General features: G+C 33.7%; 1 protein-coding gene across 3 annotated transcripts in view; it reads left to right on the plus strand.

Moving 5' to 3' along the window:
* The first annotated feature begins 1,804 nt into the window (after positions 1 to 1,804).
* LOC129222175 (uncharacterized) overlaps positions 1,805 to 25,511 on the plus strand; it is a 38,737-nt gene continuing 15,030 nt past the window's right edge. Inside the window, exons 1-4 of one of the 3 annotated variants that reach the window (XM_054856637.1) lie at positions 1,805 to 1,951; positions 7,727 to 7,804; positions 16,672 to 16,816; positions 22,966 to 23,098. In XM_054856637.1, coding sequence (XP_054712612.1) covers positions 7,729 to 7,804; positions 16,672 to 16,816; positions 22,966 to 23,098 — 354 coding nt within the window. In that variant the 5' untranslated portion in view covers positions 1,805 to 1,951; positions 7,727 to 7,728. Of the gene's footprint in view, positions 1,952 to 7,726; positions 7,805 to 16,671; positions 16,817 to 16,945; positions 17,101 to 22,965; positions 23,099 to 25,511 lie in introns of those variants that run through there. The other 2 variants (XM_054856638.1, XM_054856639.1) reach the window with 2 other exon arrangements.

A 25,511-nucleotide genomic window follows, 5' to 3' on the forward strand; every position in this document is an offset into this window, starting at 1 on the left:
AGGAAAAACTTTACTTTGGGTTAGAAATTGGCTTACTGGTAGGAAGCAAAGAGTAGTTGTGAGAGGAAATCATTCTAATTGGAGTGATGTTTTAAGTGGGGTTTCTCAGGGATCAGTTTTAGGGCCTCTTTTGTTTATTATATTTATGAATGACATCAATGAAAATATTTCTGGAAGCATGAATTGTTTTGCTGACGATGTAAAAGTTATGGGGATTGTCGAAAATGAAGAACAAGTAAAACAGCTGCAAGAGGATTTAGATCATATTACTAAGTGGGCAGATAAATGGGGTATGGCAGTTAATGTAGGGAAATGTCAAGTGCTACACTTAGGTCATGGAAATATGCGTATGAGATACCATTTACAGGGTTCAGTCATAAATCAGGCAGAAAATGTTATGGATCTGGGTGTCTTTATAAATCAGGACTTCAAGTTTAGTCAACAGTGCAGTATTGCTAGTAACAAAGCCAACAAAATGCTTGGGTTCATCAAGAGATCTATTTCAAACAAATCTAAGAAAGTTCTTCTGCCTTTATATAGGAGTTTAGTAAGACCTCATTTGGAGTATGCTGTTCAGTTTTGGTCGCCTTATCTGAAGAAAGATATTTTCGTATTGGAAAGGGTTCAAAGAAGGGTAACTAAATTAGTAAGGGGACTCTCAGATTTAGATTATGATACCAGATTTAATAGGCTTAACATGTATAGCCTGGAGCAAAGGAGAGTCAGAGGGAACATGATTCAGTTATTTAAATTTATCAAAATGAAAGATGTAAATGGATTAAATTTTTGCGGGGAAAGCAGGACAAGGGGTCATTGTTTTAAGCTATTTAAATCTCAGGCTAACTTGGAAATCAGGAAAAACTACTACTTTAGCAGGGTCGTGGGCACTTGGAATAGCTTACCGGAAGAGGCGGTAATGAGCAAGGGAGTGGATAGCTTTAAGAGGGCCATTGATCTTCATTGGGGACTAATTAATTGACTAGGACCAGCCTTGCTGGGCCCAGAGCCTGTTGCTGGTCGTCACATTTGTATTTGTCTTTGTATAAGTCGCTAAGAAATTATGAAGGCCGTGTTTGCACCAACAGTGAAAGGGGGGGGGGGTCGAAAGAGATGTGTTCAGAGAGAAGGCACCACACGAAGCTGATTGATAAAATAACCATCTCTAAAAAAAAAATTATCATTTTTCGATTGATCGTTCATTTGGAACTTTGAAAAGCAATGGGGAGGAGAGGAGGGGCAGGCCTATTTTTGATGATTGAAAGTTGAATAAAGGCAGTTTCTCATCTTGTCCATCTTTCGCGCATTCGCAGTGAAAAATAAACTACTTTAAATGTTATCATCACAGTTTACCAAATTTTGAATATTTTTTTTCAAGTCGTCTTACAGGCAAGCTTCATGAAAGTTTGCTAAAAGCAGGGGTGCACCCCCCTAAGGGCAAGGGCTCACCTCCCTAAATATCGCGAAGACCTTCACCTCCCAAATGCAAGAGCCTCCAATAAAAATGACAAAAATGCCCTTAACCCCTCCCCCCCCCAAAAAAAAAATCAGTGCGGGCACCCCTGCTAAAAGCTTGACAAAAAACTCTGTTAGCCAATTATCCGTGCCAAATACTTTTGCCAATTTATGAAAAAGGAAAATTCCTCTCGGAACATCTATTATTTGAGCAGCATGCATTTGACTTTCATTTGCTTACGAACTTTTACTCATCTGCTACAGCATGTTTTTAGCATGATGTATAAAAATAAATATGTTTGAATAATAAATTTGAGACTAGCACAAACAAAACGCAATCGCGCGCATGATAGAAGGAGCCTGAAGTGTCCCACACCTGGAGAAAACTAAACAAGAAATGGAGAAGTAAATCGCTTTTTCCTCAGTTCTAGGTGTGACTTTACTTCAATTGAGTGTGATTCATTCTTACCAGTTTATTTCTGATTTGCCAACCGTACCGGTAAGTTTCTAACAATGCGTTTTAAGTAAATATATCCTTGCAAGTTTTTTACTTGCGTTTATCACATTTTCTATCACTTTTATGCAAAAAAATCTAAGTAGATTCACGGATTGAACAAATCTATCAATGTATTGATATTGAATGTACACGAAGCTTAGAAACTTTCTCCATGTCACAAAAGAAATTCACATGTATTATGAGGTGTAAACAAAGTTTTGGAGAGGAAGATGTAAACGTAAACACAAATTAAAGTAATTTTACTAAAAAAAAACTTTACCCTTTTATTTGCATTTATTGCACTTTCTAATGCTTTTATGCAAGAAAAAAAATGAAGAGAGATTTAGGGATTGATAAACTATCTCCATGTATTAATATCGAGTGCCTACGAAGGTTGGGAACTTTCTTCGTGCTCTCTAATGAAAGTCATCTCATGTGGTGTAAACCTGTAAACATATTCACAAAGGAAGATGCAAACACAATTTTAACTAGTTCTTCCAAAAGAAAAAAAAAGCCTTTTTATTTGCATTTACCGCATGCTTTTTGTGCATTAAATCAAGGGAAATTTAGGATTTTATGAACTTATTGATTTTGAACTTAGATTGAGCATGGGATTTTTTTTCATAGTGTTTGGCAGTGTGGTGTAAACAAAAATCCGCAAGAGAAGATGTACATTCAATTTAAATTCATTCTATGAAAAAAGATAGATTACCTCTTTCTTTCTTTCTTTTTTTTTTTTTTGCATTATTGTATTTATTATATTTCTTATCGCTGTTATGCCAAAAGTCAAAAGAGATCTTAAGTAGGTGGATCAACTATCTCTACAGTAGCTGAATGTAAACAAAGCTTGGGAATTTTCTCCTTGTTCACTAAAGAAGTTTTGTTATGTCATGTAAACAGAAGTTCGGAAGTTGTAAATACAATTTCTATAAATTCTGCTAAAAAAGAACAAGATTAAATTTTTGTTTGCATCATTGAACTTATCACATTTTCTATCGCTTTAACGGGAAAAACCAATGGAGATTTAGGGCGTAATAACTATATCAACGTATTAATACTGATTGCTCACAAAGCTGGGGAACTTTGTCCTTGTTCGCTGAAGAAGTTCTGGAATGTGACGTACACGAAAGTTCGAAGGGACGATGTAAACACAACGTAAATTATTTCCATTTAAAAATGGAAAAAGAAAAAAAAAAGATTACTAAACAAACTTTTCATTGCCATTTTTATTTACCCGACTGTGCGTGCGCGACGTAAAAGGTGGGTAATGTGTTTATCAGTCTATGTATATAGTTTCAGTATGTATGTCTGTTTCTATGTGGTGTTCTACAGGCTAAACGCCTTGACCAATTTTGGTAATTCTTACGTCAATCGATTTGTCTTAACCTTGGGAGTGTCACTAAACACATGCCAGTAATCAAGCGTACCATTTGAAAAACCAGTTGCCATTTTGTCAGTTCGGGATCGGCGCACGTTGGGTGTTGCACACTGTGTCGCACGCTACCTGCGTGCGACAAATGTAGGTAGTTTTCGCTGCCTGAATTTTTTGTTTACTAAGTCTATTAATTGGGGGCTCAGTGGCCGAGTGGTCTGAGCGATTGCTTCTCCCACTTGAGGCGGTGGGTTAAGACACCCTCGCTCCGAATGTACTTTCCCCTCTATGTGATGTAAATTCATTCATGTGTTCTTTATATGTATTCTGTACTGTAATAAAAAATATATTATGCGTAACGAAGGCAAGACACTCAAATTTGTAGTCTTCATCAAAATAAACCCCCCATGCAACAAGTACCAAAAAACAGAAAGCCTACTAATTCGATTTTCATCGCTAACATGTGTTGCATTTGTTTTTGCCTTGATTCAAAGGATTGAGTTTCGCGACGTGTACTTTCTTGAGAGGCTTTTTTAGTTTTGCGAGAAAGATTAGATTGACGGGGGGGGGGGGGGGGACGCTTCCGATTTCGAGTCATCAAAAGTTATACAGACTGTTTATATAGCTGTGCTGTGGTTGACTTAAGTTCACGCATTTTTGCCGAAGGTCAAGCACATTTAGTTTTAAGCCTAGTTATGTCCCCAGAGGGACTAATTATCAGTAGTTTAGACCACCGCAAATTACTTAATAAATCTCACGATACAAACTCTCTCAATGAAATGACAACGAAATCTACCGTCTTATAATCATAATAACTAAGCCAATGAAAATTAACTAAAAAGTGGAAAATAAAAAATTATCAAATAAAAACAAAAAACCCGACTGCGTGAAAACCAAAAAAACTAAAAAGAAAAATGTATAAGCCCAGTAGTTTAAAATGTAATAAGTACTACTGAATAACTACACCGTTGAAATAGTTTTATAACCGTACACAGATAAGACAAATCATAAATTCAAAAGCAGAATAGAAGGACCAACAGTCGTTGCCCATTCAAATTTAACGGGTTTCCTTGAATCAGAACGGAATGGGCCCCGACTGTTGATCCTTCTATTCTGCTTTTGAATTTATGATTTGTCTTATCTGTGTACGGTTATAAAACTATTTCAACGGTGTAGTTATTCAGTAGTACTTATTACATTTTAAACTACTGGGCTTATACATTTTTCTTTTTAGTTTTTTTGGTTTTTACGCAGTCCGTTTTTTTGTTTTTATTTAATAATTTTTTTAAGCACTTTTATGCGCAAAAATTCAAAGGAGATTCAAAGCTTGATCAAAAATGTCCATCTATACAAGATGCTTGGGAACTTTCTTCATACTTACAAAAGGCAGTCATGTTAATATGCGGAACAAACGAAATATCTCGCAGATCAAAGTTTTAATTAACATTACTTTAAAAGGAAGAAAAAAAAATTCAAAAACGAAATTGCGAAACAGAATGCAATTTTTAAAGCTCTGGCACAGCACGATGACTGCTGAAGTTTTTCAATCGATGATTGTATTTTCATTCAAAAAATATTCCTGCTCATTGGAAAACACTTACCATGTCCGTATAATGCTGAAAAATCAATAATATTCAAAGCCGCAGAAAAGAGAATTGTCTTTGTGCGGTTTTTAGTCATTGTTCGAGGATGACTTCTGAGCTCTTAATTTCTCTTTTATTGTGCTAAAAACGATCATGGTCTCGTTTTCAGCACAAAAGGTTTTGTACTAATAGTTTTATTCGTAGAATTTTTAAACAAAATTACTTAAAATATTTGCAAAAATTGTAAAAACCTTTTTTGTTTTCTTTGTAATACTTGCAGAAATTATTAGGACCAATATTTTAAGTTTCTAAGTAAGTTTGGGGAAAAACGTGAGATTGAGGAAAAATTAAATTTTTACATTCAAATTAATAAAAAACACAAGAAAGCTTCTTTTGAATCTTAAACAACAATGACCTCTGGGGATAAAAGACAATAGCATCTCAAAAGAAAGAGGTTGGAGGGCAAACACAGTGTGTTTGAGGAGATTAAAGTCGTCTCTCTAACTTCATAATTGATTTGCACTCAAATATTACATTTCATTAAAGAAATAATGATAGTTATGGTCACTGATTGGTTTTCAGAGCTCATATTTATGGTGTGATTAATATTTCAAGGATTTTCATCTAAATCGATTGCAACTTTTATTATACGCCTCCTTGTACCAGTTATGTAAGTTAATTTGTGCCAGGATCGTACCAAGAAAGAGAGTTAAATTCAGATTGAAAAAAAAAAAAAAAAAAAGATTATTACGTTTCTTTTGCAATGCTTGTATTTGAGATGAGCTACGTTTTATTTCTACTCAGGTGCGCTATCTTGATGGTTAAACGGTATTAAAACGAAACGAGTTTAAAGCAGTGTTTCTCAACTGGAACAACAGCCCTACAATCGTTTGTAAAGTTTCTTGACAATGACGTCACGATGGATAATTTTATATATATATATATATATATATATATATATATATATATATATATATATATATATATATATATATATATATATATATATATATATATATATATATATATATATATATATATATATATATAACATCATCTTATTAATTTTGATCCACCTTCGTCGATCATTATCAATAGAACTTCAGGAAAATTATCAGAAAATACTTTGAAGAGTCTTTGAATGCGCAATTTCGCAAAATTTAGCCTTTTAATTTTCTTGGTCTCTCATAACTTGTTGGTGATACAACGTAATCATTAGGGAAACAAACCACAATGATTTTAAATTTAACGCCACGCTGTATCGTCGCTCCAGAGCAACAGTAGGATATCTTAGTGTTATTCCAGGGATTAGATGTCTTAGTGTTGTTCTGAGATGACGATATATAAAATTCATTTCATTGACTCACTCAGACATTGATATTCTTCAAATGGAGCACCTTGGCAACAAGAAAATGAAGAAATCTTTTTGAATGAAGCTGGTTTTTAAAAGTTCTTCAAAATGATGTACTCTTGGTCATAAACTTAAATTATACTTTACTTCGTTTTCATCGTTCATTTGAAGAAAAAATAAAAAATAAATAAAAATGTAGTATTTTTCATTTAATAAATTATACTTCGACACTTCTTAAAATTTATCATAGCAGGTGAAGGCTGGTTGTTGAACTCATTTGTTGGGAAATATTATTAGAACTTAAATCTAATATGCTACATTGTGAAATATTTTTCGAATAAATATTTATTAAACGCAGCACGATCTCATATTTTAAGCACTTTTCAGACATATGCAACAACTTTTGTTACAAAACTCAATTTTACTGATTATTTTACAATCCGAAAATGCGTGACAACAGAGGCGAGGGATTAACAAGAAGTGTGTCATCACACATTTTATTTAAAAAAAAATTTTTTAAACTGCTGATTTTAACTAGTTAAAATCAGCAGATTAAATTTTTTTTTCAAAATTTCTTTTATATTCTTTTTTATTTTGCGTTCGTTTTTAAAAAAATGAACAGGCTGTTTACTTCTTATGATTTTGTTCTCATTGATTTTGTTTTGTTTCGAAAACATCGATGATGGTTAAGGTTAATTTAATCCTAGTCAACAGGAAATATTCTTCTTTTACGCTTTTAAGATAAAATGTCGCTATCATTTTCAAAATCACATTTTCATCGTTCTGGACTTGTGTGCTCTCCTAGCCGTATCCTTATTTTGAGTGGTGCTGGGGTCGACATATATAGCGAGTACCTCTGGAATTGCTTTGTGCTCCGAGATGTCGGTATAACTCTCTTTTCTTCAAAACGCTCTCACTTCCTGGAGATTCTTCATATTTATATTATACTGCAAGACTTCTTATGCTCGAAAGAGATAAAAACTTATCTTTCTTTTATAATTATTAAAAGAAGTAATTAAAAATTTTCGCAAAAACCAAACAATATCAAAAGAGAAAAAAACAAAGACCAAAAAAAGAAAAACGAAACAGCTGAAACAAAAGTAAACATCTGAATTATTTCACTCACCCCCATTTTGATGAAGTTGACGTGCTCTACGCAGAAATGTTGAGAGCGTAATTATAGTTGTTACGCTCACTAATGCGACATAAAACACATAATGATGCTTTTGATTTTCAACTATAATTGTTGAAACTTTAAAATAAAATTTTCAGTATTACCTGTAACATAATGCTTTGTTTCTGAACTGCGAGTACTTGTTTCGGTAATTTTAGCGTGATATGTGATGAGGGAGGTTGGTTGAAGTGCGAAACTTTGTGGCAAACTGAGGAAAGGTGACAATAGTATGGAAAAAATGGGGGGCATCATTTATGGTGAGCCCTTACGAGCTTAATAATTTAAATTAATTTTTCAGGTATGATTATACTGTTTATCCTCCCAATTTTACTTCCAACGACGGAAGCAGCTTTTGAACTGGCTCCTCATATATTTGGTAAGTATTTTTATGTTAAATGTAATGAAATGTAAACGAATAAATTGAATGTAAGTTAATTATAAACATTGATTGCAAAACTATCATATGAACGCTTTCAAAAAGTATGGTGCCGTTAAAAAAACCTCAATGGTTTTTTACTTTTCTTTACAGCACAACCTCTCTTATCTGAGCTAACTGAGGTCAAAACAGGGGCGGATCCAACTTCTGGTTTAAGAGGGGGGGGGGGGTTCATCATCAGAAAGGTGAGGGGAGTGCAATGATCGAAAAAAAATGGTAGGTCTGGGTCTAATATTCCGAAACATAAGCTCCAAACACATGTTTGAAATGTCCGACTCCGGCCTTTTTTTTTTTTTTTTTTTGTCAATTTTTCCTTTTCTTGGAAAGAAGGGAAAGAACCCCGAATAGTGATTGGAATATTAGTTCCTTTTTTTGAAATGCTCGCGTCGTGTTTTATTGCAAACTTAAGATGCATACAACATTGGAAATTCACTTTGAAAATCATTTTCAATAGGTGCGATTTTTAAAGTGAGATTACACTCAGAAACCCCATCGTTTTTTAAATGAGCATTAATTTGCTCTCCCTTTAATGTTTAGCAAATTATTGTTGATCAAATCGTGTGAATTCAATTTTTAAATGCTGTAACTTTCTTGCAAAACCCCCGGTTGACACCCATCTGTGTGGTGACACCCCAAGTTTACTTTAGAGTTCATAAAAAAATAAGTATTTTAATTCAGAAATTTGCAACAAATTCTCAACAAATATTTAGTTATATTATATACAACAAATATTTAGTTATATACAAAGCAACCAATAACATTTAAACCAAAAATTGAGAGAATAAATAGTGGCGGTATAGTAAAAGCTATTCGTAAAAAGCTATATACCGCGTATTTCTTTTTCTCTCAATTTTTAACTTAAATTTTATTGGTTGCTTTAGAATTACTCTATATATAAAGATAATAAGGTCAACTGCAAATTTTGAACGCTTTAATGAAGAAACCATGTACTCTTTTTATTTCCTGCTTTTTAGCGCAAACCAAGCTTATAGAAATAGTCTTTAGAATTAAAAAACATTTTTTTTTAAATATTTTATTAGTCAAGTTCATTGTGTTGCAATATGGAATACTTTTATTCAGAGGCGTAACTTGGCCACATGAAGTGGGGGGGGAAAACTTTTTTTTCAAGGGATATTTATTTGATTCATATTCTGCCATCCAACTAAAATAATGCAAAACAGTTGTGCTTATGTTTTGTAGTCTTTAAGTACGGATTTCTTTTTCCAAGTTGCGTTGGTTTTTATTCGCGAATAACTTCGTGGACTAATTAGAAAGTTCAGGGAGTTCTAAGTACTTTGGAAATGAAGTTTTTTTTTCTTCCGAAGTTGTTTTCAAGGATCCCAGGAATGAGGAATCTGAACAGTAATACATAACCTGTTATTTGTGATCTATGTCCTGAACCAAAGTGATGTTCTTTTTCAGTGACACAAAGTTTGTAGGGAAGGGGGGGAGGAGGAGTACATCGAAAACGAGAAGAAAAATGTAAATCTGATTGGAAAGGGGGGTCCGGGGGTTCTCCCCCGGGAAAATTTTTGAAATTTGAGCTCTAAAAAACTCAATTTTTAGACTTCCTTCGCTGAGACTAGTGGGACAAAAGGTACAGGGTTCTCAACGGAATTCCTAGAAATTGAAGCTTTAAAAACGCGATTATAGGCCATATTTATCGACGTTAGGGTAACGGATGAAGCTCAAGGACTGTTCCCGATCGATTTTTTTATAGGTCGAAATCATACCTCCCCCCCCCCCCTCCGTTCGACATTGAAGTTTCAAAAACGCAATTTTAGACAAACGTTAAAGATTTTAATGGAAAGATGTTTTAGAGCTCTTACCTGATAAAATTTTCAGAATGATGGTGCTAAAAGCTAACGCGATTGTAAGGCTCTATTATGTAATATTTGGGCCAGGAAATTTTCAAAATTAAAGCTCTAAAACGCAGTTTTGAGCGATTTTCGATGTTGTTCGGTAATTTTAGGCTTTCCGCCGGAAAATTCTCAAAATTGAAGACCTGAAAATGAAATTTCAGATGCTCCATAATGCTTCCGATGTGCGCACGTGTGTGTGTGTGGGCGTGGCGGGGGCTTCGGAGGAGCAGCATTTTGAACACGTTCTTTTTTTCAGATGAGCTAGGAAAAAAGAGAAGAAATGCTGTGGTGCAGTTTAAAAGCAGATAAACTATAGGTTGAAAATATTGATTGGTGGTTGCTGAAGACAAGGATACAACTTTTGCATATAATTTATAACAATTGCATTTGTAACATACGATTACATTTTGTTATCGTTTGAAAATAAGGTCAATTTGACAAGCAAATGAAAAACAAACCTTTGCTTAAAAACTAGGGGGTCAAAATAATAACTCTGCTCATGGCTAAAAAAAGTAGGGGGGCACTTGCCCCCCTATGCCCCTCCTAGTTTACGCCAATGCTTTTATTTTCTGAAGTTTGTATCATTTTTCATTTCTTCTACATTCAATATACAGAAAAAATAATTGAAATAGGAATTTTCAGTTTTTGGGTTTCGATGGATTAACTTATTTTAAGGGACGCTTGTTTAGCTCATCCTCCCTCCCCTATTTTCTTGACAACTTTTGGGAAATCTGTGTGTGTGTGTAAAGTTTATTTATTTCTTTATTTAATTACTTGGATGACCTCTCTAACTTAAAAAGTAACTAAAGGAATCGAACGAAATTTGATTGTACAAATTAGTGATGGGCATAATCGAGATCTTTTGATAATCGAGATCTCGGGAATCGAGTACTTCTGATAATCGAGTGATTGATAATCGAGAACTTTTCAAGTCGATCACTCGAGTGATTGATAATCGATATCTTTTGAAATCGAGAACTCGAGCGATTTGCTTCTCGAGATCTTTGGAATCGAGTTCTCGAGCGATTGACTTCTCGAGATCTTTGGAATCGAGTACTCGAGCGATTGACTTCTCGAGATCTTTATAATCGAGTACTCGAGCAATTGACTTCTCGAGATCTTTATAATCGAGTACTCGAGCGATTGACTTCTCGAGATCTTTATAATCGAGTACTCGAGCGATTGACTTCTCGAGATCTTTTGAATCGAGATGTCGAGATGTTTTTAATCGAGATCTCGAGATGTTTCAAATCGAGATCTCGAGACGTTTGAATCGAGTACTCAAGTAGTTCATTTTCTGAGCTTTTCCAGAATTGAGTTTACTGCTACAGGGGTGCTTACTAAAAAGGGGGAGGGGGCATGGTGCAACTTGCGCCATTGGCCGGCTTTTTCAGAGTGTTTTTTATTTCATTTTCGGAAGGGGTGGGGGCATGGCGCAGCCGGTGCCACTAAAATTTTGAGGTCCAGTTTTTTGAGAGGGTTCTTTAAATCTCATTTTCGGGGAGGGGGGAGGGGTCCATAGCGCAGCCTGCGAAACTGAAATTTTTAGAAGTGATTTTTTGAGAGATTTTTAAATCTCATTTCGGGAGTTGGGGGGAGCTCTTTCTAGACGGATGCCCCGTAACATTTGATAGGGTGCGCCATATCGCCCAGCGAAAGGGGGTGGGGGGATACCCTTAACTTTTGGAACAGTTGAATTCCCGAGTTGTTTTGGCAGGGGTACGCTCAAAATAGGAATGTGCCATTAAGCCTATCATTTAGGGGTATAATAAGGGGCGAACCCTCCTGGCTTTTAGAAGTTATTGTATTCATTGCTTGTCAACACAACTGTTAGCTTATCAGAAACTAGGAGCCCGGCATTTGGACGACCCGGCTTGGAGTAGTATAAACTTTTATAAGTTTATGGGTGGCGGCTAAAAACCTGGCAACGGTCCCTTGACTCTTGGTGGCCCTCAGGGGGATTCCCCGGAATGATTGAAATGATACGCTATCACCCCCCTCTCCCTTCGATCTCAATTTGTGTAACGGGTTGATTTCTCGATTTTTATTTTTTTACAATCATTTTGAGTGATTTATTCGAACGGCTATGCATTTAAAGTAATGATTCTCAGATATCACGTGATTACTTCGAACGGTTTCGATCTCTCAAACATGAAGTTAATTATGTAAACAAGTAGGGGAATCGTTGCTCTGCGCAAAAGGACTCATTTATTCTTGTTTATTGCTTTTGCTTTTTTTTTTTTTTTTTTTTTTTTGCGTGTGACTGTGTTCTTGTTAGTAGAATTATATTAATCTGGGGAAACTGATACATGAGATGGGAGGGTAAAATATTTCTGGCTGCGTTTTTCCAGAAGATTGGGATTCCCGGCGCATTGAAAGTTACAAGTGTGACTTGAAGTGCATTGAAGTTCATGATTTTTTTTTTTCTTTCTTGATTCGCTCTTTTTTATTTTTCTTTTTCATTCGCTGACTTAAATATGTAATTAAAAGCGCAGGGAGTGAAGTTGAAATGTTTCTGAATGCATTAAAAAGAAATATTGAAGATTGTCGTGTGGGATTAGTTTTAGCTTCCACTCTTTGACCCTTTTTTTTAATAAAAATTATATTTTATACAGATTATTGTTTTTTTTTTTTTTTTTTTTAATTCCTATGCGCAAGATATTTGTGACTTCTTGTGTGCGTAGCATTTATTTTTGCGTGCGTAGTTGAATTTAAATGTTTTTCTTTTTTTACTCGCTTCTGGTTATGTCATATTCCTTATATTTTTAATGTCATATTCCTTATATTTTCATAAATGTTGATTAGTATATTATTTACTCAACTTAAAAATTTGGAGTCAATTGATGTGCTGATTTTATGAGTTTTTTTTTTTTTTTGTAAAGTGTGTTGAGGCAAAACTGCTGAAAATGCTTTGGTTCGCGACGGTCCATTTTTGGAATTTAAGGTTTCGTAGCTGCGCTTCATTTTCCGTGCGCTGGTCCTCAAAAAGGACAAACTGATTACCAAGTTTCTCTGAAAAGCAGATTACGTATTGGATTTTCAAATTATCCGAGACGCTCGATAACCGAACATTCGACAACAGGCAATATATTATGCAAGGGTTCCCACGAGAGAGAGGGCGGGGGTGGGGAAGAACCATGGCGCAGACCGCGCCATTGAAGTTTTGAAGAGAGAGGGTAACTTATAAGAGGGCTTTTCGTCTTATTTTAGGGGGCTCTCGTTCTGGGGGTTCTTCGTCGCATTTGAGGGATGATTGTCATCGCCAGGTGGGGGGAGGGGGGATGGGCATCACTGCATTATAAACACATTGCGTTAAAACGTTTCACAAACATTTTGACATGGTTGTCACAGCGTTAACAACCGTTTTAAAACCTTTATCTCAACGAAGTGTGCTCTCTGAGTAACCCCATCCGAAAAAAAAAGCACTTCAGAAGCAATTATTTGATTCTGAAACCTTATAGAATGACAGAGGTGTTCGTCTGTTCCTGTGAGCAATGGCGCGCCTCTTATGAAAATTCCACCTCTCCCTCCCCCTAAGAAACAATGATCCGAAAACGAGCTAAGACCACCTTAAATTCTCAATTACACAGTTTGTGCAATACTAGCTCAATATATTTTTAAGTTTAACAACTCTCAAGTTTAAACCTGCTAGTTTCGCCCAAAGACCCGCCCATATTATCATTATCACTCACTTTTTAATAAAAATTGTACATATTTAATCTTTATAACTGTCAAGTTCAAAACAGTATGGAAAGCGTTTCTCTACCCTCTGTTTCAAGATTTCACCGCCGAATCACACCAGGGGCAGATACAGAAAACCATTATGGGTGGGGGGTCGTGTTGAAGAAAGCCCCCCCCCACCCCCATGAACGAAATTCCCGTTTTTGATACGAAAAATGTCTGAACGTGTTTGGGAGTCAATAAAAAGCATCAAATTGATTAGGAATAAGGCACCTAATTGGAGATAAACGTTGCAAATTAATTTCATGAGCAATGAAACGAAGTAGTAGTTCAAATATGTACTTTAAAAAATAATTAATGAAATGAAAAGATACTGTCATCGTTTGCATTTTATGCATGAAGTGTTTGAACACAATGCGTATGGATACTGTAGGTTTAGGGTAGGAGGGAGGGGGGTCATGACCCCCATGACCCTCCCGTTGTATCCGCCACCCATACAACGCATGCCCCTCCATTAATCTGCTCATATGATAATTAACAATTTTCGTTCGAAAAATATCGTTCGATTATTATGAAATCTCTCAATTATCGAAAATTCGACGCCAAACATTCAACTATAACCCCATTCGAATAAAGCAAGCGAAAAGCAATCATTCGATTTTAAAATCATTCCAAATCTATCCATCCCAAGAGCGAAGGCGCGACACCTATGAAGCTCTTCCCCAAGAGCAATACCCCCCAAAAGAGACAATATCTCCTAAAAATTACAATCCCACTGTTTGTGTCAAAACTTATTTGCACCCATAAGAAGGAATTACAGTTAGAAACTACAGAAGTAAAACTTGTTTTATTAAGAAATAAATAAATACCTTTGTGCCGAGAAGTAACATGAAATAACAAACGTTTTGTATCCCAAACATACAGAGTACTGCAGAAACATTGTTTTGGAGTTTTAAGGTGCTCTTTTTTCAACAAAATAATAAGCTTTTGCATGTAAGGGGCCATTCATTAGTTACGTAAGGATGATTTTTTGGCATTTTTGGCAAATTTTGACCCTCCTCCCCCCATGTAAGGGTGCGGAAGATTTTTCAAACCCCTCCCCCTATTCTTACGTAAGATTCCATTTCATTTTTCAAAATAATAAAATAACGAATCTAACATCACTGGAATCGAAATTAAATTTACTATTATTAAATTAAACTTTTTTGTGTAATTAAATATTTACTAGAAAGTAGGAATTTAGACTGAATGTTTTTTCGACATTTTTTTGTATATGATGCGATACTAATTAAAAATAAAACATGCCATGCAATAGTGCGATTCTTTTATTATGTTTAACATTATTCATTCTTTGTAAAACAAATTAAAAACAGCTTATCCTAATACGTTATTTATTTTCCAGACGCAAATGAAATATATAATCCCTGTCAAATCACTTGACCGCGCAATTTCAAATGTAAAACATCGACTTGGAAAATATTGCAAAAGAATGGGTTTGAACCGCCCCCCCCCCCAAATATAGACATTTTTCCAATCCCCTCCCCCTCAAGACCCTTACGTAATTAATGAATGGTCCCTAAAGACATCCAGTAATGTCCCTACATCCACAATCTCATTTTGCGTTGAAAAAAAAGGGTTCCTTGGAACTCCGAAACACGTGTCTGCAGTAATGTGTATAGTTGGACTGTAAAACGTTTGTTAACACCTGTTACACTTGTATCATTACCCAATGGTATAGTCGAAGGTGGACGTAAGGGGGAAGACGTCCCCTCAGGTTTTCAACTTAAGTATTCCGCTTTTTACCTGAACTATAATTTTAATGTTAGAACCTTATTAGCGCTTCCAACCTTCACTTCCACCAAACATATCATTAGACTACCAAAGCATCCCAAAGGATCTTTTAATAAACAAGCATTCGACAGCATACATTCAATTATAACAATATTCGAATGAAACATTCGAGAGACAATTATTTGATAATAACACCATTTAGATCGCAAGGGTATCTATTCCTCAAGTGTGCTGGCACACCTTTTAAAATCAGGCCCCCCCCTCAAGAAGGACACTCCCTAAAAAAGGCTAACATCCATTAAGAATTTCAGTGGCGCAGTCAGCGCTATGAACCACCTTCCCTGTGGGCACCTCAGCGCAGTCCGTCAGTCACTCCAAATTTTTCTGGGTGAAGGGTACAATGCAAATTTTTTCGGAAGCCAACAAAAACCATGCTCATTCATAAGTAAAATCATTAACTTTTCAAAGCCAGCCCTCTGACCCCCTAAATGACGGATCCGCCCCTGCAACTGAATCACTTCAGAAGCAGGGGTACCTCCCTGAGGTCAAAGACGCGCCCCCCTCAATATCGCAGAGTCCCCCAAAAAATGAAAAATACCCCTTAAAACACCGCCCCTAAAAATGTCAATGGCACAGGCTACGCCATGACCTCCCCCCCCCCCCTCCCTTTCTAGGTGGGCACCTCTATCAGAAGTCAACTATATTTAGAGGTTCATTCGATTATCAAATCGGTCGAAAAATACATTGCTCGAGTGATTGACATCTCGAGAACTCAACATCTCGAAAACTCAACATCTCGAGAACTCAAGATCTCGAGAAGTTCAAAGTGAGAACTCGAGCAGTTGATCGCTCGAGTACTCGGAAAGTGGCAATCGAGAACTCGAGCAGTTGATCGCTCGATTACTCGGAAAGTGATATTCGAGAACTCGAGCAGTCCATCGCTCGAGAATTCGGAAAATGATAATCGAGAACTCGAGAAGTTCAACGCTCGAGAACTCGAAAAGTGGTAATCGAGAACTCGAGATACGATAATCGAGAACTCGTCGTAATCGAGTTCTCGAATGATCTTGAATAATCGAGTGATTCGATTATGAGAACTCGATTATGCCCATCACTAGTACAAATGTACCCTCATGTGAACTGGGGCTGATTAGGTTTCTGGCTCTAATTGCTCTGATTGGGTAGAGCAATCGATCGTTTTTCTTCCGCAAATAATGACTGGTATATTTCAAAAAGTATTACAAGGATACAGTCAAAAACTGGTTCGCAGCCAAATTCGCTAGCCAAATTTGGATTCTGTATCAATATGTATATTTTTTCAGAATGACATTCCTTCTGTTTTACCGATTCCCCAGTTTTGCTTGTAGTTCAAAAAGTATTCTTATGCAATTTCCTTGCCTTCTGTTTTTCCAAAGAACTATGTATATTTTTACGACTTTACTCTAGAAAAAAAAAGTTAATGTTTGTTCAAAGTAGCTGCAGATGGTGTAGATGGTGTATTCTATGAATCTCCTGAATATGATGAACCGGAAGTAGTTATGAACCAGCTAGAAGCTATGGGAGTCAGGCCAGTTTTGACGCTTCTAGAGATTTCAAATCAAGGTCCGGAAAACTCAAGGTAAATATTGAATCTGAAATAATGAAATTTATTGCTGAATCACCAGCCAATGGGATTTTATTTGTATTTGATGTGTTTCTTCTTGTTGCAACTGTATTGCGTCAAAACTAGACTTTGTTCAGAAAATGCGCATGATTTAGTAGAAGTAAAAAAGGATCATGGTTGTCCTGTAAACGTTGGTTCACTAATTTTACCTTAGTGTACTGAAATTGTTAGTATATTGCTGCTGTCTTGTATTACAAAGCTAAAACTAGACCTCTTAGAAAGTTAACAATCATGGAGAAGTAAGTATAAAATAATAATAGGGAAAATACCCTCAAAATAAGCATACACAGCTGTAATTTTTTGTTTTGATGCTGCCTCTTCTAAGCTTCAAATTTAAAATGTCGTTTCCTATTGCCTTTAATTCCGAATATTTTTTAGACTATTAGTCCTTGAAAGAATCTTCTCAGTATTATCGTTCGAAAAGTTATTTTCTTTAATATTATTGAAATAATAGGGAAATGTGGGGCAAAGTGAAATGGGGAAAATTTATTCTGCTTTTAGCGCTTCCTATCTGGTAATATAACAATGTAGTAACACATGTAGTCTATTCCAGTCAAAGAAAAAAAAAAAAAAACTGTGAAGATCCAAGCATATGATAATACAAGCAATTTTCAAAAATTGATACTCAAATTGTAATATTTTGTAGTATGTCAAAAATTATTTTTATTATTATCAAATGGAAAAATTCTTGTTTTTAACATTTTAATTGTTAATTATTGAGATCTTTCTAATATTCAGCGCTGTATTAATTTAGTTAATAATAAGCCTACTTGTATTTTAAATATTTTGTACAATTAGTCAAGTGTATGAGGGGCAAAGTGGATGGGGTAAAGTGAAGGAAGTGATTTTGTTAACTTATTCAGTCATTTTAAATCACATGTGTATTCATTTATTAATTTATTCATTTACATTCCTTCATTTAATGATTCACGTATTTATTCATTCATTCACTTATTCATTTACTATTTTATTCACTCATATATTTTTCTTAATATAATAGTCTTCTTATATATTAATTAATTAATTAATCAAATAATTAACTTATTGTTCTATTATCTTTTCATTTGTTTTTTCATCCTTTTATTTGCTCATTCATTTGATAAAAATATTTTTTACGCTCGAATACAAAATATTTCATAGAAAATATTTAATTTTTCACTTTGCTCCCTGAAAAAAAAGTGAACATTTTCCACTTTTTTTATAACGCAAAAATTTACTGTCGAATAATAATAATAATAATTATAATGTTTCAATGCAAGTTTTGTTACAATATACATTGTTCCATCTTGATGTACTGAAATTTTCAAAACAAATTTTAAAATTTGCATTTTAAAATTTGAAAAATCTACGTCATCTTAATTATCTAACTTTGCTCACCATTCTCCTACTATTCTTTAAGTAAAATATAAAAAAGGAAAGGAAACTGATATATATATATATATATATATATATATATATATATATATATATATATATATATATATATATATATATATATATATATATATATATATATATATATATATATATATATCAAACGATGCATTTATAAATACAATAAATTATTATTTACTTAAAGTGCTAATCATTACCAAAGATTTTCGGATGTTTAATTATTCAAGATAAATTAACTAATCAATTAGTAAAACATGATGTACATGATGCTAGGTTCTCTAGATCTTTCTTTGAGTTTGTGTGCATTAGGGCATATTTTAATGGGGATTTTTGGGCAATTGCCCACACAGTCAAATAAAATTGTCTCCACAGTCAAATAAAATTTCCCACCTACATTTTAATAAATTTTTTCATCGGTTACGTGTTTCTATATATTTTTTATTTTTCTGTAAAAAAATGAAAGCGTGACTCCTAACGTTTTATAAATAAATAAAACTATTAAACAACAATATAACTAAATAAAGAAAACTATTAAACAACGATATAACTAAATAAATAAAACTAATAAAAAATGAAATTAAAAAAATTCAAAAACTCAGTGACTGTTTGAACTATTTTAAATGCTGAGTCACAGCGTTTATGTTCTTTACACTCTTTTCCTATCGAACAAAACGACCATTAGCAATAATTTCCCTAATTATAATTTTCACATCCCAACTCTTTTTGACGATTATTCAACTAACATAAACTGCACATTTACAATCCCCCCCCCCTTGGTTGGAGTTGCCCACATAGTCAAATTTCCTTAAAATATGCCCTGGTGTGCATCGTACTTTTGAAACTATTGATGTATTTCTAAGAAATTCTTTCAAATAAAAATGTATTTGTTTCATCCTTCCGTATCTATGAGCCCATTCTACGAGTATTCTTTAAAATGTTTCTTTCGAAAAACATTGTTTAATTCTTAATTTCATAACTTATTACGCTAAAACTATATAATACGATGCAAATTTTAAAATAAGTTAACAATTTGATTAAAAAGAGGCTGATTTTATGTTACATGCCATAAATGAACTGGGAATTACATTTCTGGCAACTGTAGAAACAAAGGTATGAATCAGTTAACATAGGTACTTTTCCGAATAAATTTTCGGAAAAAATACAAATTCGTTCTATTTGCAAATTTAAAAGAAAAAATGGAATCCTTACCAAGGAATGGTGACCCTACCACCCGGATTCCTTTTGGCGTATTTAATCGAAATCAAACGCTGACGTTTCAAAAGTGATTATAAAAATTTGATTTGCACATTACGTGATGAAATTACGTTGTTATGGAATTACGAAGATATGGAATTAAGTTGATAGAAAAGTACCGACACATAACACATTAGTGACAAATTAAGGACTTTTACGCGCAAGCTAGTTGTTTTAATGTTACTCGTATAAGATCGAAGCAAAAAACTATTTTAAAAAATTTAATGTCAAGGAAGAGGAAACCAATTATGTGCTGTTTTTCAAAATTTGGCCCGAATTTGTCACTTAAATCGTATTGTTTAACTTTGCTTGCATATGAACATCCTCCTAATGAATAAAAAGCATCACCATTAAACTTGGACTAAGTTAACAGCTCGGTTCGTTTTAAAAATAAGGTTTCAAGGTTTCAAAAGTCCTTTTTTTTTGTTTGTTCAAGTGAACTGGCAGAAGTAATTTTCATTTATATAATTCCACAAAGGAAGCGACTTGAAAGTATTAAGTTCGTCTACTGGTGGTTATAGGGGAGGGTGGCCCAAAGCGGGTAGACCTTCGTACGCCTTCCCCTCCATGACATGGGGGGGGGGGGTACATGGGGGTATACATGAACACCCGCAAGTTTTAATCAGTCCCAGCGAAGCAACAGTGAAGCGGCATGGCGCAACCAGGCTTTCAAAAAAAAAAAAAAGGATACATTTCTAAAAAAAATGAAGTTTTTTTAAATTTAAAGTTATAATCTTTATTAATAATAAAACTGAAAGTCTGTCTGGATAACTGGATCTCTGTATGTCTGGATGTCTGGATCTCTGTGACACGCAGAGCGCCTAGACCATTCGGCCGATTTTCATAAAATTTGGCACAAAGTTAATTTGTAGCATTGGGGGTGTGCACCTCAAAGCGATTTTTCGAAAATTCGATTTTGTTCTTTTTCTATTCCAATTTTAAGAAAATTTTACCGAGCAAATTATCACAACGTGGAAGAGTAAATTAAGAAATTATCATAACGTGGAATCGTAACATTGGCGAGCAAATAAACATAGCAATTTGGCGAGAAATTCGTCATCCATTATTTGTAAATATACAGGCGAACCAAATGACCTTTGAATTTTCAACTACGGGCAAAGTCGTACGGGTACCACTAGTTATTGAAATAAAAAACGTGCCTTCTGGTAAAGCGGGTATAGGATTTAATCATGTATTTATTTATAATTTCTTGAATCGTGTGCTGACTTAGATTTTCTATTTCGATAGGATAAGTATACGTAACTTTGAAAGTTAATTTTTAGGATGGCAATTAATTAGTCTATTAATTTAATGAGTTATTTCTTTATGTTTTATAAACAAATGTGCTGAGTTTAAATTGGATAAGTACAGCTTGTTTATTTTTTCTTTTTTTTTTATTAATGGCAGGTAACAAGTCAACTATTTTAATCATTTATAACTTCATATTTGATTAGCAACTGTGCCAAATGACAATTAGTTAAGCTCACCAGCTTTGGGCTCCCTGGTAGGGTAAAGAGGGTTTTTCAAAGTTTGTAAAATTTGATAATAAATAAATATTGGGTTTGAGAAATAATGCAAAAATCACTTTTTATTTTGAAGTTCAAGAACCCTGCTAGGAAATAAAACCGAAATAGTTGCGATAAAAATCCAAAAACTTAAATTTTCGAGCGTTCTTCGAAAACCTACCCGCTTTGGGCCACCCTCCGCTAGGTTTTCAGTAACTTAGTTACTGCACTTTGTTCTACCTACCCATTCTCCCCACCCCCCCTCAAAAAAAAACACCAAATTAAAAAATTTAATAATTTTTGAAGAAAAACAAATGTTCACATCTATAAACTAAAGTGTTTTTTCTGCCATGTTTTAAATGCTACAGTTTTCAACGATGTTATGAATTCTTAAAAATGAAATTGTACGTAACTATTCATTCACTTTAGCCTATTTTTAACAGGCAAATTTGAATCTTAAGTTGGGTACTGATACCAACCACATCGTGAGAAATTCAGCATGAATATTAAATGCAAACAAAACAGTTGCTGACATTTGTAGAAAAAATTCGCTTAATCTTCATGGAAAAAAAAAAAAAAAAAAACAGAGATGGCATACAATTTTATTTATAAACAACTGTTCGCCTAAACTTTCGGAAATCTCTTTTGAAGCAAGAGTGATTTCTCAGTTTCAGTTTCGCAGAGAAAAAGTACGTATATGAAAACTGAGTTACGTGCAGAAAAACTGCTCCTGACCGAAATTAAATAGAAGTCTAGAAAGAATAGTTGATCTTTATCTCTTAGGTCATACACGAAATATAAGTTCTCATTACGTTTCAAAAAAGCTGTTTCTTACTGCACCTACTTTGGACAAAATACGGTTCACGATGATGTCTGACACGTTTTCAATAGAATGGATTGTGTGAAACCCGCAGACATTCGATTTGTTCCCTAATGATTGAGTTGCAATTATAGGCGAATTATTTCCGGGAAATGATTTGTCGAGTGTTACATTTTTGACAAGGAGGGAAATGCCCAATTAATATGAAATACTAATAAAATTAATGAGACAATTTGCTTGGAAAGTGAAATGACATTGATGATGTAATTTAAAGTCAATACAAATGCAATCTCACTTAAATTTATTTTGCAATAACATATTTTGTAGCCTTAAATTAAGTTAATATTTTTAAATGTTGAAGTTGAAGTATATTTATATAGTTTGAGAGATTGTTTAAATTTTTGTCTTTAGAATTTTAGTTTTCATTTTTCTCAAAAAAGTAGAACTTTTTGGCTTACTTTCTCGCGAAAAACTAATAATAATAATAATAATAATTTTACTAAATAATTGTAGTAATAATATTATTTTCTTTATTATAGCAAATAATAATATACAAATAAACAAATCGATACACAATCATAATAACAATAATAATTACAAAAACAACAATAACAACTACAATAACAACAATAACAATTGTAATTATAATTATCACAATAATAATAACAATAGTAATAATTTATTATTATTATTATTATTAATTAAGAAACAATGATAGTAACAACAACAATATAATATGCAGAGTTCTGAAAAAAGGGCGAATTTTGAAAGTCTAATGAGAAAGGAATTACGTGTCTGTAGGTAATGTATCTACTGTAATGTTTACTAAAATATATCAAAACAACATTTCGGCAGCAGCATTTCGGTTATGAATACAGTTTGATCCATCCTATTGTTATCATTTCAAAGCTACATTTTCAGCTATCTGGAAGTGAGAACGGTTCCGATTTTGTGGCAAGGAAGAGAGGTCCACGTGGTGTGTACCTCGGGAGTGAATAGGATAAGATAAATTTACAATGGGGAGCTTAGTTACATTTCTTTTAAGGCATAGTTCAAATTACTTCTTGCAGCACAACTTTATAACAAATTTATTTATTAAACTGCATTTCAAAAGTTTTTTTTTCCTTCAGTGAAGAGGATGTGTCATACTATGAGCAATTAGCAGAAGTGCAGAAAAGTCTGGAAGAAATTATTGATGTTTTACATACTGCTCGAACTAAGCTTGAAAAAGGAAGCACACATATACTCACAGATGTAAACAAAGTAAGTTTAAGCATCGAATAAGAATCTTCATTTTTCTTCTTTCTCTCGTCTCAAAGAACATTATAAATAATCCACAACGTCCACAAATGAGAAAATGAAAAGCAAAGGGGGGTAAGTGCCAATAAAAATTTCGATAACCTGTACAAATGGCATGCGTTTTTCTCAAAACTTAAAATAATCCACTAACATCCTTTTGCTTCTCACTGTCACAAATGATGTCCTGCTTTGAAGGAGGAGTGGAACGTGAAATTAAGACAATTGGTGACAATGGGGAGAGAGGAGAAACCAAGATGTGTGACATCACACATTTTGGTTGAAATCAAAATATTTTTCTTCGTAATATGGGTGAATTAGTCAAGTGCGACACTTTGTGACAAAAGGGTGGAAAAGGGGGGGGGGAGTCTAATATGTTTATAAAAGTGTGACATCATTTATGAGTAGCCCCTTACTAAACCACAAAGAGATAGACAGAAATCTGTCCTTTTTTTTTCATAAATTCTAAATACCTTTCAACCAGAGCTTATTTCATCACAAAAGAAGTACGGGAGCCCTATTGTGTTGAAACTTTACTTTTATATATAAATAATCAAATCTCATTCTATATGTAAACATGGTCATAGAATTGAAAAGATATATAGGAGCTGACTTCCGTGAGTTCCCGTGGATAATATTCTCTGCATTCAACATTAATCTAGTAAGCGGAAAGTACGGTATAGTTGTTAGAGCAGTGATACAGACGATAGAGCACAAGGTTCCAGTGCGTAGGATCCGGGTACGAAACCCAGCCAGGGCAAAGATGTTCCTCATTTTGCTGCTGTAATTACAGCGATCTGTCTAAGCCTTTTTGTACTCGGCTTACTTAGCGAAATGCATAAGATGGTCATGTTTTTCACAGATACATTGAACCGTTGTTTCCCTAACATTCGATTAAAAGTATTAAACATTTTTCTCGCAGCAAAATTTTCTTTGAAAAATTCAATTATAAATATATCAACACGCATACAAAAGAAAAAAAATCTTAGTAAGAAGAATTTCTCTACTAGTAATACAATCAAGACTAAAAGTTTATTAATGATCAGTGACATTAAAAATCGTTGATTATTTTGTATTAAAAATATTTTAATCTTTCACTTTTGGATGAAATTTTAATACTAATTCTGTCTTAAATATTTCCAACGGTAATATACAAAGCAGAGCTAAATTTGCATGGGAGCTCACCGTAGCTCAGCTCCTATACTTTTTCCTCCAGCATTTTTTATACATTGTTCAATTCATTTGGTCGAACGTTATATTTTGGTATTTGTTTGCATTTTGTTCTGGTAGTTTGAACTTTGATTTTTAATTTTCATATATTTGTATGTAAAGAACTGTTATGTATGATTATATAAAGTATCAATTTCCTAAAAATAAATATTTCCAATGGTAATATATAAAGCAGAGCTAAATTTGCATGGGAGATTATCGTTGCTCAGCTCCAGTATAGTTTTTCTTCCAGTAATTTTCATACATTGCTCAATTCATTTGGTCGAACGTGATATTTTAGTATTTGTTTGCATTTAATTCTGGTAGTTTGAACTTTGGTTTTTAATTTTCATATATTTGTATATTTCGTATATATGTAAAGAACCGTCATGTATGATTATATGAAATATCAGCTTTCTAAAAATAAATATTTCCAATGGTAATGTATAAAGCAGAACTAATTTTGCATGGGAGATCATTGTTGCTCAGCTCCCGTAGTTTTTCTCAAAGTAATTTTTATACATTGCTCAATTCATTTGTCGAACGTGATATTTTAGTATATGTTTGCATTTTATTCTGGTAGTTTGAACTTTGGTTTTTAATTTTCATATATTTGTAAAAAAAAGAACCATTATGCATTATTATATAAAGTATCAACTTTATAAAAATAAATTGTGCAAAAACTAATGATTTTTACGTGTTGCAGGTGTGACCATATTAGTCACACTCGCAACGACTACATTGTATCAATCATTACATTTTAAGTACAATTTTTTTTTTTAATTGATACTTTATAATATCATGCATAATAGTTCCCTTTTTTTTTCAAATATAGGATAATTAAAACCGAAAGTTTAAAATTCCTGGAAATGTATACGCGAAAATGTCGCACCCGTACAAATGTATTGAGCAGAAATAGAGATTAGACAAATTTTCAGATTATTAACGCATGAATATAAGTTATAAAAAGTAGGGTTTATGCTTTTTTTAACAAAAGAAATTAGTTCCTGTACATCATTAAAAAAAAATTGTGTGACCTGCTTTAAGTTGAGAGTGAACTCTTCAACAGACAAATGAGATAAAATAACAATCGACCTTTAAACACCGAAACGTATTTTTTCAAATCATCAGTAAACAAAGCAATCTGTTACGATGCTTCATACGCGACAAG

Source organism: Uloborus diversus, chromosome 5, assembly GCF_026930045.1.
Source record: "Uloborus diversus isolate 005 chromosome 5, Udiv.v.3.1, whole genome shotgun sequence".
NCBI classification, from domain to species: Eukaryota; Metazoa; Arthropoda; class Arachnida; order Araneae; family Uloboridae; genus Uloborus; species Uloborus diversus.